This window comes from Schistocerca serialis, chromosome 1, assembly GCF_023864345.2.
Source record: "Schistocerca serialis cubense isolate TAMUIC-IGC-003099 chromosome 1, iqSchSeri2.2, whole genome shotgun sequence".
Lineage (NCBI taxonomy): Eukaryota > Metazoa > Arthropoda > Insecta > Orthoptera > Acrididae > Schistocerca > Schistocerca serialis.
Genome location: NC_064638.1, coordinates 828,876,399 through 828,890,758, shown reverse-complemented (window position 1 = coordinate 828,890,758; position 14,360 = coordinate 828,876,399). Strand labels below are relative to the sequence as shown.

At 44.3% G+C, this 14,360-nt stretch overlaps 1 protein-coding gene across 1 annotated transcript in view; it reads right to left on the bottom strand.

Moving 5' to 3' along the window:
* The window catches only part of LOC126458302 (glutamate-gated chloride channel-like), a 233,787-nt gene that overhangs the window by 41,889 nt on the left and 177,538 nt on the right, over positions 1–14,360 (bottom strand). The window contains exon 11 of the mRNA XM_050095248.1: positions 3,115–3,243. Coding sequence (XP_049951205.1) covers positions 3,115–3,243 — 129 coding nt within the window. The remainder of the gene's footprint in view (positions 1–3,114; positions 3,244–14,360) is intronic.

Below are 14,360 nucleotides of genomic sequence, written 5' to 3'. Positions count from 1 at the left end.
TCATTCTTTGTTATTCATGCAATAGTTTATCAGCGTATTTTACCTGCACACACATCAGTAACTGGACAATACCACAAGGATGTCGGATGTCCTGAAAACATTGCAAAGCCATATCAGGCGCAAAAGACCACATTTTCATGAAGCAGGCAGGATGCTGCACCACGATAATGCGCAGGTGCATATTGCCAATGTTGTTGCTGAATATCTTGCAAAAATCTACGTGAAATGCATCCCTCACCTTCCCTATAGTTCGGATTTAGTCGCATGTGATTTTTTTCTATTCCCTAACATGAAGAAACGCCTTCGAGGGAGGTATTGTAAATCATCAGAAGCAATTGTAAAGGCTGCGGAGGCGGATTTGGAGGCCCTCTCAAAAATGGTTTTCAGCATGTACTTGAAGCCTGGCATATACCCTGGGACAAGTGCATCCCATTCATGGGAGACTACTTTGAGAAGGACCATCAAAATTATGATCATTCTTTATTGAACAGCCCTCGTATTTTGAGGAATATTGCTCCAAAGACGGTTTCCTGGTACAGGAAATGACTCAGAGAAGATGGCAGTGTTATGTGGTGGTACAGAGAGGATTTCACTTTGTTGATAACGAGTATATCTGCTGTATTGTTCAGGTAGTAGAGTAAGGATTGAAGATAAACAGGATGGAGTGTGATGATTGAGAAGACGATACAGCAAACACAGAGTATGATCATCTCTACACTTACCGGCACTTGGCCACGATAAAGTGACACTTCGAGTTTCTTTTAAAGCCTAAGAGGAAATACTTTTTTATATTACTTTTGTGAATAGAGTGATGCTGACACCTTCTTAGAGGTTGCAGTTGTGTGATAAGTCTAGTCTTGGTTATGGTCCAGAATTATCTCCAAATTCTTTGCAGAATAAGAAAGGGTGATTTTTGTGCTGTTTAGGATTAGGGTTGAAAGAGATTCCCTGAAGAAGAATTGAGTCTTTTGTGAGCGATTAAGTTTGCTTACGTTTTATTTTGGTTAAGTTTCGAACCTATGTTCTACGCCCATTCTAATAAAGCAAGTAAGTCAATGCTTAAGCTCTGGATGGCTATGCGCAGATTTGTTGGGCTTCTACTTAGTGTAACTCAAGGTCGTCAGCGTGTAAAAGATATTTGCAATGCGAGGTAAAAGTCGACACATCATTGACATATAATTAGAAAAGTAATGGGCCAAATACTGACCAAATACTGATCCTTGTGGACCTGTGATACATTCTTGCAGTGTGACCTATTTGTTCTGATCATTACACACTGTTGCTGTGTAAAGTATGATCAGAGTCACTGTACACCACTTCAAGAAAAGTTTTAATTTTTGAGTTTAACAAGTAGAACGTCAAAGTCGACAGTTCGGAAGCTTTGCTGAAAAGCAAAAAGGGCACAATTGTCACTTCTTGTTTTTCCATGGCTTGTTTCAGTTTGACAGTCACATTTATAAGAGCAGTCCTCGTGCTGCGATTTTTACGGAAACCAGATTGGTATTCGTCCAGAAGGTAACTTCATTTTAATAAATTTGTAGGCTGATTGTGATGTGTGTATTTTGTAGTCTTAGATAATGCTGATAGCACGTAGATGGGCCGGTTGTCAGAAGGTTCTCTGGCATATTCCTTTTTGGGTAGAGGATTCGTGAGTCCCTTTTACCACGCCATTAGGAAGATGCTGGAGGTGAAAGAAAGGTTAAGAGTATCCGTTATTATGACCATAATCATTCACATCCTCTTCTTCTCTAACTGATTCGAGAACTTCAGGTCTGTATGTTGCTAGTAGATCTAAGACGTTTCTCTCTCAGACTGCTCTTAGTAATGTTTGCTCAAGACATTCAGAATCACGGCAAACGAAGCCCTATCTCAAGCACAAGTTTTGATAGCATGACTCTCCCATTCGATAGCTGTCAAACTAAAATCTCCCCCTATTATAACAACGTGAACAGAAACTTCATCACTGCAAGTTCTCCCTGAAGCGCTCTGTCATTACAGCTTATGAAGTAAACTGTTTATAAAAGCACCCACCTACCCTGCTGGACCAACGCTGTTGGTTAACTTCACCCAGGTTATTTCCCAATTCGGAATGTGTAATTACCTCATAAGATATTATCGAATTATTTACTGCAATAAATACGCCACCGCAACTGGCGTCTCTAATCTACAACAGCGATACATTTTCCAGTCTATATTTAGGATTTCAGTGCTATTCGCTTCCGGTTCCAAGAAACTTCGATAAGCGATCATAATAATTCTGGAACCATACCATGGATGCTGCTGCAATTTACCATTTAACGTGCAAACATTTTCTATTTCCGACTGGCCAGGACGAACATTCTGTGAGAATAATGTAGCTGCCATATTTTCATTTTCAGCAGGCAGTCCATCACTGGTCCCAAAAGGCCTTCCTCTAACATACAAAACCTCCTCGTGTACACAACAAGTATTCCGCTACCCGAATAGTCCTTCATTCGTGTATTTCAAGTCTGACCTGACAGCAGAGGTCGAGAAATTCGCACCCGATATCATCCCAGAATTGTCTGAACCTCGGGTTTAGACGTTTCTCTGTGCTCCAAACCAGAGGATCGTGATCGGCTCTGGGTGCAGTGCTATAATTAGTGTGCAGAGCTTTCACCCCACGTGCGATACTTTATCTAATCAGAGCAGAATGGAGTATATAATTTCACATTCGGACGGGGGCACACTGAAATTTGGAGATGCGCCACTTTGAGTGGAGTACGAAGAACTGCTAGCTGTGTGTTATTCAAGTAAACAGTTCATGTACTTTCAGGGAGAAAATGAAATATACATATAAAGGAGACAGAAATAGTAACTGACTGTTAAAAGACGGACGTTAATCATTTGAAGATCCATTTTATACATGTTTTTTCCCCTCATTTACGACGTTGTATTGGAAACCGTAAGTACCGCAAGTTATTTTCCATGCACCTCGTATTTTTTCAGAAATGAAAATGTAGACACCCAGACACGATAGCTACGTAATCAGAGAATAGTGCTTGAGGCGTGGTATATTATGTCTATCAGGAGGATGGTTTTGACGACGTAGATACAGGTAGGGAATTGTCTGTTGCAGCGGCCTCAGGCACTCACCTTGCTGGACGAGGCGCTGCTGTCCTCCACGGTCAGGGCCGCAACTGCACAAGGTTGGTGAGCCTGCTCCTTCGTCTTCTCTTGTGCAGTGTCTGAACGCCTCGTCTCCACCATCGCGATGTACTGATTCTGGAATGATCGCAACTACGTACTAGTCGGATTAAATATAAAGAAAGCATATTTTTACAGTATTCGTCATGGAAGTCTGCGTTATACGACATGAAAATTAATTTCATACCATTTTCTGCCAAATGTAAAACTTTAAACGATTAAATTAATTAAATATTTTAAAACATAGAATTTTTTAACTTAATGTTAAATTAATGGTTGTACACTTTGAGACACAGAAAATTAGGCACTACGAAGACAACGGAATGGGACGCAACATATAATACTTCGTTTATCAACTGGAATTCTACTTTGGTCAGCTCCTAATTATTTAAGTCTTCCCTGAATTTCGGTAGTGCTGAATCTTCCTTCTGCTCAGCAGTAACGTCATTTAATGCAGTGATGACTGAGATTTCATACACGCTTCTATTTTCTGCCTTGAAACGCAGTCGCCATACTTGTGTTTCCATCCATTTTTTGCGTATAATTATGACGTCCTACTCCTGAAGTCTGTCAGTCTCGCTAAACAACCCAACTGATCCTTCAGGTTAGTCAGCAAAAGTACAGAATGGTAGTCTGCCACAACGGTGAATAGTTTGCCAAATAAAAACGGTCAGAACCTGTTGACGGCCGAAACCATTGCAAGGCACTCTGTCTTGCCTGTAGGATAGCTTATCTACGACTTTAGGGGTACTCTGGAAGTATAAGCTTTCACCTTTCTGCACCTTACTGAGTTTTCAATAGAAGTGCACCTATTCAATAACTGCTAGTGTCGGGGCCCTGCGCCGGCCAGAGTGGCCGAGCGGTTCTAGGCGCTACAGTCTGGAACCGCGCGACCGCTACGGTCGCAAGTTCGAATCCTACCTCGGGCCTGGTTGTGTGTGATGTCCTTAGGTCAGTTAGGTTTAATTAGTTCTAAGTTCTAGGGGACTGATGACCTCCGATGTTAAGTCCCATGACACAGAACTCGATAATCTACGGGTAAAATTGAACAGAGATCGCACTAGGCATGGTCGATGCGCAGACTCAATTTACAGATGGCGTGCTACATAGTTTCCGGTTTGTGACTGTGGGGCTCCGAAATAGACACTCAAGCACATTAGAAATGGATGCCCCTTACGTTCACACCACGAGAGTTAGAGCAACGTCACGGAAGCTGAGCATAGAGCTCTTACATGGTGTAGGAACTTAGATTTTGACACTTAGTTAGTTTTATATGTAGTTTTGTCTTTCTTTATTCTTATTATATAGATATACCAATGTTATCTAGCTATATGTCTCCGCATGGAATGGTGGCTCAGTAGTTAGCGTTGCTGTTTCTAAATCTTGGGCACCGTGTTCCACACCCAATTATTACTTTTATTTTTGTTTTTCGTTTATATACTTATGTATGTAGAAGATTGCTACGCGAACGTTACCTAATGCATATTTATATAACGTTGTTCTTATTCGTGTGATAATTGTATGTCATATGACTGAATAAAGAAATGAGAAAAGTACAGCTCATAAATTAGGGGTAATGCTGATACATAGTGAAACAACGCTCTGGTGAGCGGATTGCAGGTTTAAATGACCTCGGGGTACGACCATGCGGTGCATTTAACCTGCGGTCGTCGCAAGACGGCGCTGACAGCAGTTCACATACGCAGAGGTGTGTTGGTGCATGTCGGAGTGCGGTGCAGCGAATAAGTATGCAAACGTTTTCAGACTTGCTAATGGTGCCTGTGTGTTGAAAACGGCTCAAAGAACACATATTGATGACGTTACGAGGGGTAGAATACTAGGGCGACAGGAGGCGGGTCAAACACAGCAGGTCGTAGCACGGGCCCTCTGTGTGCCACAAAGTGTGATCTCAAGAATATGGCAACGATTCCAGCAGAGAGGATACGTGTCCAGGCTCTACAGTACGGGACGTCCACAGTGTACAACACCACAAGAAGACCGATATCTCACCATCAGTGCCCGCCGACGGCCACGGAGTACTGCAGGTAGCTTGCTCGGGACCATACTGCAGCCACTGGAACGGTAGTCTCCAGCCACACAGTCTACAGACGACTGAACAGACATGATTTATTCGCCCGGAGACCTGCAAGGTGCATTCCACTGACCCCTGGTCACAGGAGAGCTCCTGAAGGCTGGTGTCAAGAACACACTACATTTTCATTGGAACAGTGGTCCCAGGTTATGTTCACGGACGAGTCCAGGTATAATCTAAACAGCGATTCTCGCCGGGTTTTCATCTGGCGTGAACCAGGAACCAGATACCAACCCCTTAATGTCCTTGAAAGGGACCAGTATGGAGGTGGTGGTTTGATGGTGTGGGGTGGGATTATGATTGGTGCACGTACACCCCTGCCTGTCTTTGACAGAGGAACTGTAACAGGCCAGGTGTATCGGGACGTCATTTTCCACCAGCATGTCCGCCTTTTCAGGGGTGCAGTAGGTCCCACCTTCCTCCTAATGGATGACAACGCGCGGTCCCACCGAGCTGCCATCGTGGAGGAGAACCTTGAAACAGAAGATACCAGGCGAATGGAGTGGCCTTCCTGTTCTCTAGACCTAAACCCCATCGAGCACGTCTGGGATGCTCTCGGTCGACGTATGGTTGCACGTCTTCAAACCCCTACGACAGTTCAGGAGCTCCAACAGGCACTGTTGCGAGAATGGAAGGCTATACCCCAGGAGCTGCTCGACCACCTGATCCAGAGTATGCCAACCCGTTGTGTGGCCTGTGTACATGTGCATGGTGATCATATCCCACATTGATGTCAGGGGATATGCGCGGGAAATAGTGGCGTTTTGTAGCACATGTGTTACGGGGTGGTTTTCTCAACTTCTCACCAATACCGTGGACTTACAGATCTCTGTCGTGTGTGTTCCCTATGTGCCTATGCTATTAGCACTAGTTTTGTGCCAGCCGCGGTGGTCTAGCGGTTCTAGGCGCTCAGTCCGGAACCGCGCGACTGCTAGGGTCGCAGGTTCGAATCCTGCCTCGGGCATGGATGTGTGTGATGTCCTTAGGTTAGTTAGGTTTAAGTGGTTCTAAGTTCTAGGGGACTGATGACCATAGATGTTAAGTCCCACAGTGCTCAGAGCCATTTGAACCATTTTTGAACTAGTTTTGTGTAGTGCCACGTTGTGTGGCACCACATTCTGCAATCATCCTTAATTTATGAGTATGAGTGTATTTGAAGATTTAGTTGAAATTCTTGTAGAGTACCTTGATTCGTAGTCAATTATAAGCTCCAATTTATGAGAAAGTAATCCGTTATGCGTGGTTTCCTGCGAAATTATTGCCAACAAGCGAAATATTCACCATTGTTAACAACATTTCTTTCCAGTGTGAGATTCATACGAAGAAATGACAGTGTGGCAAACCCTCTTCGCCCGTTTCTCTTGGTGTTCAGAATATCTGTTTTCCGAATGTTTCTTACGATCGGTATCATCCAATGGAATGCACCAAATCTTCCTGAAGAAGAAACATTTGAATAAGATATAAAATTAATATAAGAATTGATATGAGAATGAAATTCAGAATATGAGTATTTATAATGCCATACATACACTTATTATATAATAAATGTGTGACACTTATCGTGAAATCTAGTTATAACTTTACAATTAATACAACGTCTTTTTTTTTTTTTTTTTGTCTTCAGTCTACTGACTGGTTTGATGCGGCCCGCCACGAATTCCTTTCCTGTGCTAACCTCTTCATCTCAGAGTAGCACTTGCAACCTACGTCCTCAATTATTTGCTTGACGTATTCCAATCTCTGTCTTCCTCTACAGTTTTTGCCCTCTACAGCTCCCTCTAGTACCATGGAAGTCATTCCCTCATGTCTTAGCAGATGTCCTATCATCCTGTCCCTTCTCCTTATCAGTGTTTTCCATATATTCCATTCCTCTCCGATTCTGCGTAGAACCTCCTCATTCCTTACCTTATCAGTCCACCTAATTTTCAAAATTCGTCTATAGCACCACATCTCAAATTCTTCGATTCTCTTCTGTTCCGGTTTTCCCACAGTCCATGTTTCACTACCATACAATGCTGTACTCCAGACGTACATCCTCAGAAATTTCTTCCTCAAATTAAGGCCGGTATTTGATATTAGTAGACTTCTCTTGGCCAGAAATGCCTTTCTTGCCATAGCGAGTCTGCTTTTGATGTCCTCCTTGCTCCGTCCGTCATTGGTTATTTTACTGCCTAGGTAGCAGAATTCCTTAACTTCATTGACTTCGTGACCATCAATCCTGATGCTAAGTTTCTCGCTGTTCTCATTTCTAGTACTTCTCATTACTTTCGTCTTTCTCCGATTTACTCTCAAACCATACTGTGTACTCATTAGACTTCATTCCGTTCAGCAGATCATTTAATTCTTCTTCACTTTCACTCAGGATAGCAATGTCATCAGCGAATCGTATCATTGATATCCTTTCACCTTGTATTTTAATTCCACTCCTGAACCTTTCTTTTATTTCCATCATTGCTTCCTCGATGTACAGATTGAAGAGTAGGGGCGAAAGGCTACAGCCTTGTCTTACACAACGTCCTTATAAGCCTTAATTTGATAAAAAAACATTCATGTAGTAAACTTCTGCGGACTTAGTAGGTAAATGAAAATAACAAAAATAAAATAAATAAAAAACAGTAATCTGGTTTCGATCGCTGGTCGCAAATTTAAGATGCCGTAAGACTAATGATTTCGTCTATGTCGCGCGGTAAAAGTCGCATAAAGTACCTCGAAAATACGTCGAAAACTTTGACTGCCGTTGTTTCAAAAACGACCGAGTATCTACGGATAAATCAAGACACGTACTCGCTTAGTTTGACCCCGTCTTTCACTAAGCGAAGTTCCTGGGGAATCGGATGACAGCACTTGCCCTGTACTCCTCGTAAACGTCTTGACTGGTGACTGGAACTCGTCTCACTTGACGGCGGGATAACGGCGTCTTTAACGGCAAACAGCTGCCAAGCGAAGTCTTTCTTTTACGTGCTTGATAGTGCAGCCTCGTCAGTCTGGAGATTTGATCTTCCACTATCTATGACAGCATAAAATGTCTTCAAGGTCTCACCCGAGAACAACTTTAAGACTGCATTCGACTCAAACGAAAAATTCTAAGGGCCGTATTGTGTCGTTTGTAGTTATTCTTGCAATACATTTTCCTGTTGGATAGACGTAAAAGGGTCGTTACAAAATTCCTGCACACTGCGAATGAGCGACCGTTACAGGGACGTGGTCAAGTCGAAATTCATTCTCAGTTGTGAGCGAAACTTTTGGCATGACGGTCGTATGTGTGTTTGCTGGTTCTCGTACCTTTGTCGTGAGTAATCCAGTTTTAAAATGGAAGCCGAAATCGAGTTATGTCAGATTACACCTAGTGACCAGCGTTCCTACAACGAAGTCGAATACCTGTGTGAAAACAAACCAACAGAAACTTACAGCGCTTTGAGAGAGGTGTATGGGAGTAGTGAAGTGGATCGCAGCACAGTATATTGGTGATTTTCTCGTTTCCGTGAATGTCGGGTAACCACTGAGGACAACCGAAGAAGTGGAAGGCCGTTAAATGCAAGGGACTACACGTCTCAGGCTATAATTAATGTCATTTTAAGAGAGAATCGACGAAAAATGAGAGGAAATTACATATGTGGTTAGAACGTTCGTCACTTCAGTTTACATAATCATAAATTAAAAGTTAAAAATGAGAAAAGTTGCTACCAGATGGGTTCCTCGTAACCTGAGTGAAGAGCAGAAAGCTGGCAGCAAAAGAATCGCGGAAGAATTGGTTCAACGTTGTGGGACAGAAGGGGAACAGTTTCTGAAAAGCATTGTTGCACTTGAAGAAATCTGGATACGAGATTTTGAGCCAGAACTGAAGTCTTAGCCGTCAGAATGGAAAAGTTCCGACTCTCCACGCTCGAGAAATACCGTTGACAACTTCAAAGGTGAGATTGACGATGGTCTGTGCATACGACGTGAACAGACTTATAGCTACAGATAGAGTGCTCCAGGAGACGTCTATAATAGGCGCATACTACAAGTTGTATCTGCGAATGATCAGCACCCGAAAATTCGTCAAAGAAAGCCTTACATTCTTGCAACTGGAGTCCTCATATTGCACGATAATGCAAGATCGCGTATTGTCTTACCAGTGAGAGGCAGTTCTACAGATATGGATGGGAAATACTTCCCCACCCGCCATACAATCCTGATATGAGCCCAGAAGATTGATTTATTTCCCAAATTGAAGGAACCACTTCTTGGGAAGCTTCCAGTGAGGTGACCCGGCTAATCAGAAAGCTCAACAATGGACGTGCCCTGTCCGGAAAGCAGAAGCTGCCAAAACGTTGGGAAGCTGTTATAATCAAGAATGGAGGTTATGTTGAAGGCCTGTAAAAATATTTTGTAAAGCAAATGTTTTCTGCAGTTCCCTCTGCAGAACTTTTGAAATGACCTTCGTATTTCTCATTTACGACCTTCGGCACAATCACTTCCATATGTTGGAATACAGCCTTCTTTAACTGACGACAATAAGCACTCGACATAATGGGAAATGAGGCACCTGAATCCACTAGCGCTTGGACATACTGGACGTTGATGACGGCATCAATGAGATTTCCTAACCTCTTTGAGGCTGTCGTCCTTGGAAGATTTTCATTTCTGGTGGCCCCGTCTCCGTGAAAGGTGGCCGTGCTTGGTTTTCCTGAATTTGGAGGATAAAAGAGGTGTTGGTACCTCTGTACAGCTTGCCGGGAAGAAACCTTGTCCAGGGTATGGCGACGGGCTTCGTGGCATAGGTCAACGATAAACTTCTATAGTTGAGTCGCGCGTAGAAGACTGTTGAGATGGCTGACACTGTGAAAAAATATCCGGATGTTGTTCCTTTTCCTCCAAATATCTGTTCTCCTGCAGACTGCTGTACTTGGCGGAGGATATGGTTGTAACTGTGTTGATCAGACGATGGAGTATCGTTTGACGGTTGTGGCATGCGTCGGAGTTGGCCTAGTCCATTTTTCATAGTGTGATTGTGACCGGCTATTGGTGAAGATTGGTGCTACAGCTCTTCTTCGACATTCTCTATTACCTTCTGCAATATGGGGTCGACGTTCATGGCTGGTACCACTTTTGTACTGGGCCCAAAATTTCAGGCAGCCATTCACGGCTCTATCTCGTCTCTCACCATCTCGCGTATGAGAGAGGCGAGCTTGTGGACGTCTTCCACAACTGCCGTAGGGACCACATGGCAGTCACTCACACCTGTTTTGTTCGACTGTTTTTCTGTTACATTTCCTAGATTCGGTGGTTCCACTTTATGAATTCCTGTGTAGTTGTGGAATCCATAATCAGAACTTGGTACTTGAATTTTGCGAATTCTTTCATCAAGTGTGAGCTTTTGTCGGTTTCCATCATATTTATTTCACAACGTGGTAGGGGTTAAAACATTATGCATGTACGACTGTGTTGTTTCCGCATGAGGATGGATCCTGTTCTTCAATTTTCTTTCGCTAAACGAACTTGTTGCTGATTGTCGTGAAACGTTTTCCTCATTTCAGTCTGGAATTTGTCTCAGCCATTGAACTTCTCTTTGTTATTCTCAGACCACTGCTGGATAGCGCCGTCCAAGTAAAAATACACATTTGCCATATTTTTCATGCCATCCCACGTAATGTGTTTCCTTTAGCCCTTTCATCGGGTCCTGAACAGCGTCTCTAGAAGACACTTGAACATCCACTCTATAATCCTGATGTCTCCCTATGCGGTCCCTTAAAAAAGGCCTTGAAATGTCGACGATTCCTATCGGGCAAGTTACAGATTTCTTCACGCAGCAGGACACGGTGTTTTACCAAACAGGTATATTCAGCCTCATACGTCGATGGGATGATTGCCTCGACGTTCGTGGAAATTTTGCCTGACTGGCATATCAGTTCTGTACTGTATAGTGTCTGAAAGGAAACTTTTTGATCGGCCTTTATACAAATACAAATATCGACTACACCAGAATACTGGTATTTGTACAGACATCGAACGTTACAGAGTATAAAAACATTAAGATAGTTCAATAACCTTCCAGATATGATAAATACTAATTAACAAATAACCTCTGAGGTCTTCTACTGGTTGCCTATAAAAGAAGCGAGCATTTCATTTATGCGTCTAGAAGAAATATTGCGATGGCTACAGAATTCAGCAGTACCCGGAATCTCAACGTCAGTATAAAGACATAGATTACTGATCAGCGCACGTAACACATTTCCACCGAACTACACTCCTGGAAATGGAAAAAAGAACACATTGACACCGGTGTGTCAGACCCACCATACTTGCTCCGGACACTGCGAGAGGGCTGTACAAGCAATGATCACACGCACGGCACAGCGGACACACCAGGAACCGCGGTGTTGGCCGTCGAATGGCGCTAGCTGCGCAGCATTTGTGCACCGCCGCCGTCAGTGTCAGCCAGTTTGCCGTGGCATACGGAGCTCCATCGCAGTCTTTAACACTGGTAGCATGCCGCGACAGCGTGGACGTGAACCGTATGTGCAGTTGACGGACTTTGAGCGAGGGCGTATAGTGGGCATGCGGGAGGCCGGGTGGACGTACCGCCGAATTGCTCAACACGTGGGGCGTGAGGTCTCCACAGTACATCGATGTTGTCGCCAGTGGTCGGCGGAAGGTGCACGTGCCCGTCGACCTGGGACCGGACCGCAGCGACGCACGGATGCACGCCAAGACCGTAGGATCCTACGCAGTGCCGTAGGGGACCGCACCGCCACTTCCCAGCAAATTAGGGACGCTGTTGCTCCTGGGGTATCGGCGAGGACCATTCGCAACCGTCTCCATGAAGCTGGGCTACGGTCCCGCACACCGTTAGGCCGTCTTCCGCTCACGCCCCAACATCGTACAGCCCGCCTCCAGTGGTGTCGCGACAGGCGTGAATGGAGGGACGAATGGAGACGTGTCGTCTTCAGCGATGAGAGTCGCTTCTGCCTTGGTGCCAATGATGGTCGTATGCGTGTTTGGCGCCGTGCAGGTGAGCGCCACAATCAGGACTGCATACGACCGAGGCACACAGGGCCAACACCCGGCATCATGGTGTGGGGAGCGATCTCCTACACTGGCCGTACACCACTGGTGATCGTCGAGGGGACACTGAATAGTGCACGGTACATCCAAACCGTCATCGAACCCATCGTTCTACCATTCCTAGAGAGGCAAGGGAACTTGCTGTTCCAACAGGACAATGCACGTCCGCATGTATCCCGTGCCACCCAACGTGCTCTAGAAGGTGTAAGTCAACTACCCTGGCCAGCAAGATCTCCGGATCTGTCCCCCATTGAGCATGTTTGGGACTGGATGAAGCGTCGTCTCACGCGGTCTGCACGTCCAGCACGAACGCTGGTCCAACTGAGGCGCCAGGTGGAAATGGCATGGCAAGCCGTTCCACAGGACTACATCCAGCATCTCTACGATCGTCTCCATGGGAGAATAGCAGCCTGAATTGCTGCGAAAGGTGAATATACACTGTACTAGTGCCGACATTGTGCATGCTCTGTTGCCTGTGTCTATGTGCCTGTGGTTCTGTCAGTGTGATCATGTGATGTATCTGACCCCAGGAATGTGTCAATAAAGTTTCCCCTTCCTGGGACAATGAATTCACGGTGTTCTTATTTCAATTTCCAGGAGTGTATATTATTCAAATAGTCCAATCCAATCCAATCCAATCCATCCACCATAGTTTTTCTGACTCCATAGAGGGCGATAAAAATATGAATTCGTGCTTCCGTCCATGTCAGGCAAATAGTTCGCAAATGAACATTCATTCATCCGCCCACCACGAATTTAAGAGAACGCATAGGTTAAGTGATCAGTCAGTGTGTTCCTAGAGTTTTCACAGTGTCACAGTATGCATGTCACCACCAGCACAGCCAGACTGGACATAGTACTGGTTTAGTCAGTAACTACATTAGTTTTTAATTAAGAACATTGCCACGCATCGGACTCGTCATCATACTAAAGTTAAGTAGTTGTAAAGTTCTTTCAACAAATTATCGTTAAATATTTTAATCCGTGTTGCCTTAAATTTCTGTTTGTACCTAGTTGCCTCAAAGTTAGCAAACCACCTCAAATTCTATGGTGAGAGGTTCTGTTCCTGACACTTCATACTGGGTGCCAAACTTATTTGGTGAACACAATATACACCACCGCAAAAAATTGGCGCACCTGGAAAGACGACGTCGATTTCGATCCTATGATGGCATATACCAGCTGTCCGCCCCGATAGCTGAGTGGTCAGCGTGACGGATTGCCGTCATACGAGCTCGGGTTCGATTCCCAGCTGGGTCGGAGATTTTCTCCGCTCAGGAACTGAGTGTTGTGTTGTCTTCATCATCATTACATCCCCATCCGGCACGCAGGCTGCCGGACCTGCCCCGCAAGGGGCCTCCCGGCCAATGATTCCAAACGCTCATGTGATTTCATATACCAGCTGGGGCTAATAAATGTTCTGATCATGGTCAATGTCGCCCGCCAACAATTAGCGTAATAATATTGATACCAGAGCGCAATTTTTGTGCACCCTTTAACAGGGAATGCTCACAGCCACAAAGCTCAGTGTGGTGGAAACTGTCATTTCTGTTCGTCTCATTGCTTGTTTCTTTCAGTTGCCTTTCTTTATGTTTACTGTCTATGTTTCATCGAGCTATGTTACTTGTTACTGACATATCGCACGAAAGTTACTTCCGTACTTATGCTGCGCACACCAGTGTAGAAGCAAAGAGTGTGCGATATTTGGACTCATAGTTTACTGGAGAAACGGTAAGGGAATTTCACCGTCTTGTCGGAATACACCAGTGGTAGTAGACGTATCTCTAGAAAGAATAGATTTAGTCACCGCTACTAACGCTGAAAGTAGGTTCCTGCTAACATGTAAAAATACAGAAAGTTCTTTCTGGGTCTCTCACATCACCAGTGAAAATCTCCTCTTCTTCTTTAGGTTGTATTCGTACGATAGTAGATTAGATATTGGTAAGTTGGGCTTTTTAGTTTTCCTTTGTTGATTTTCTTTTTTCGTTACCTAATATTCTACATTTTTTAAAGTACAGTTAACTGTACACTGATTGAAATAATGAAACAACAT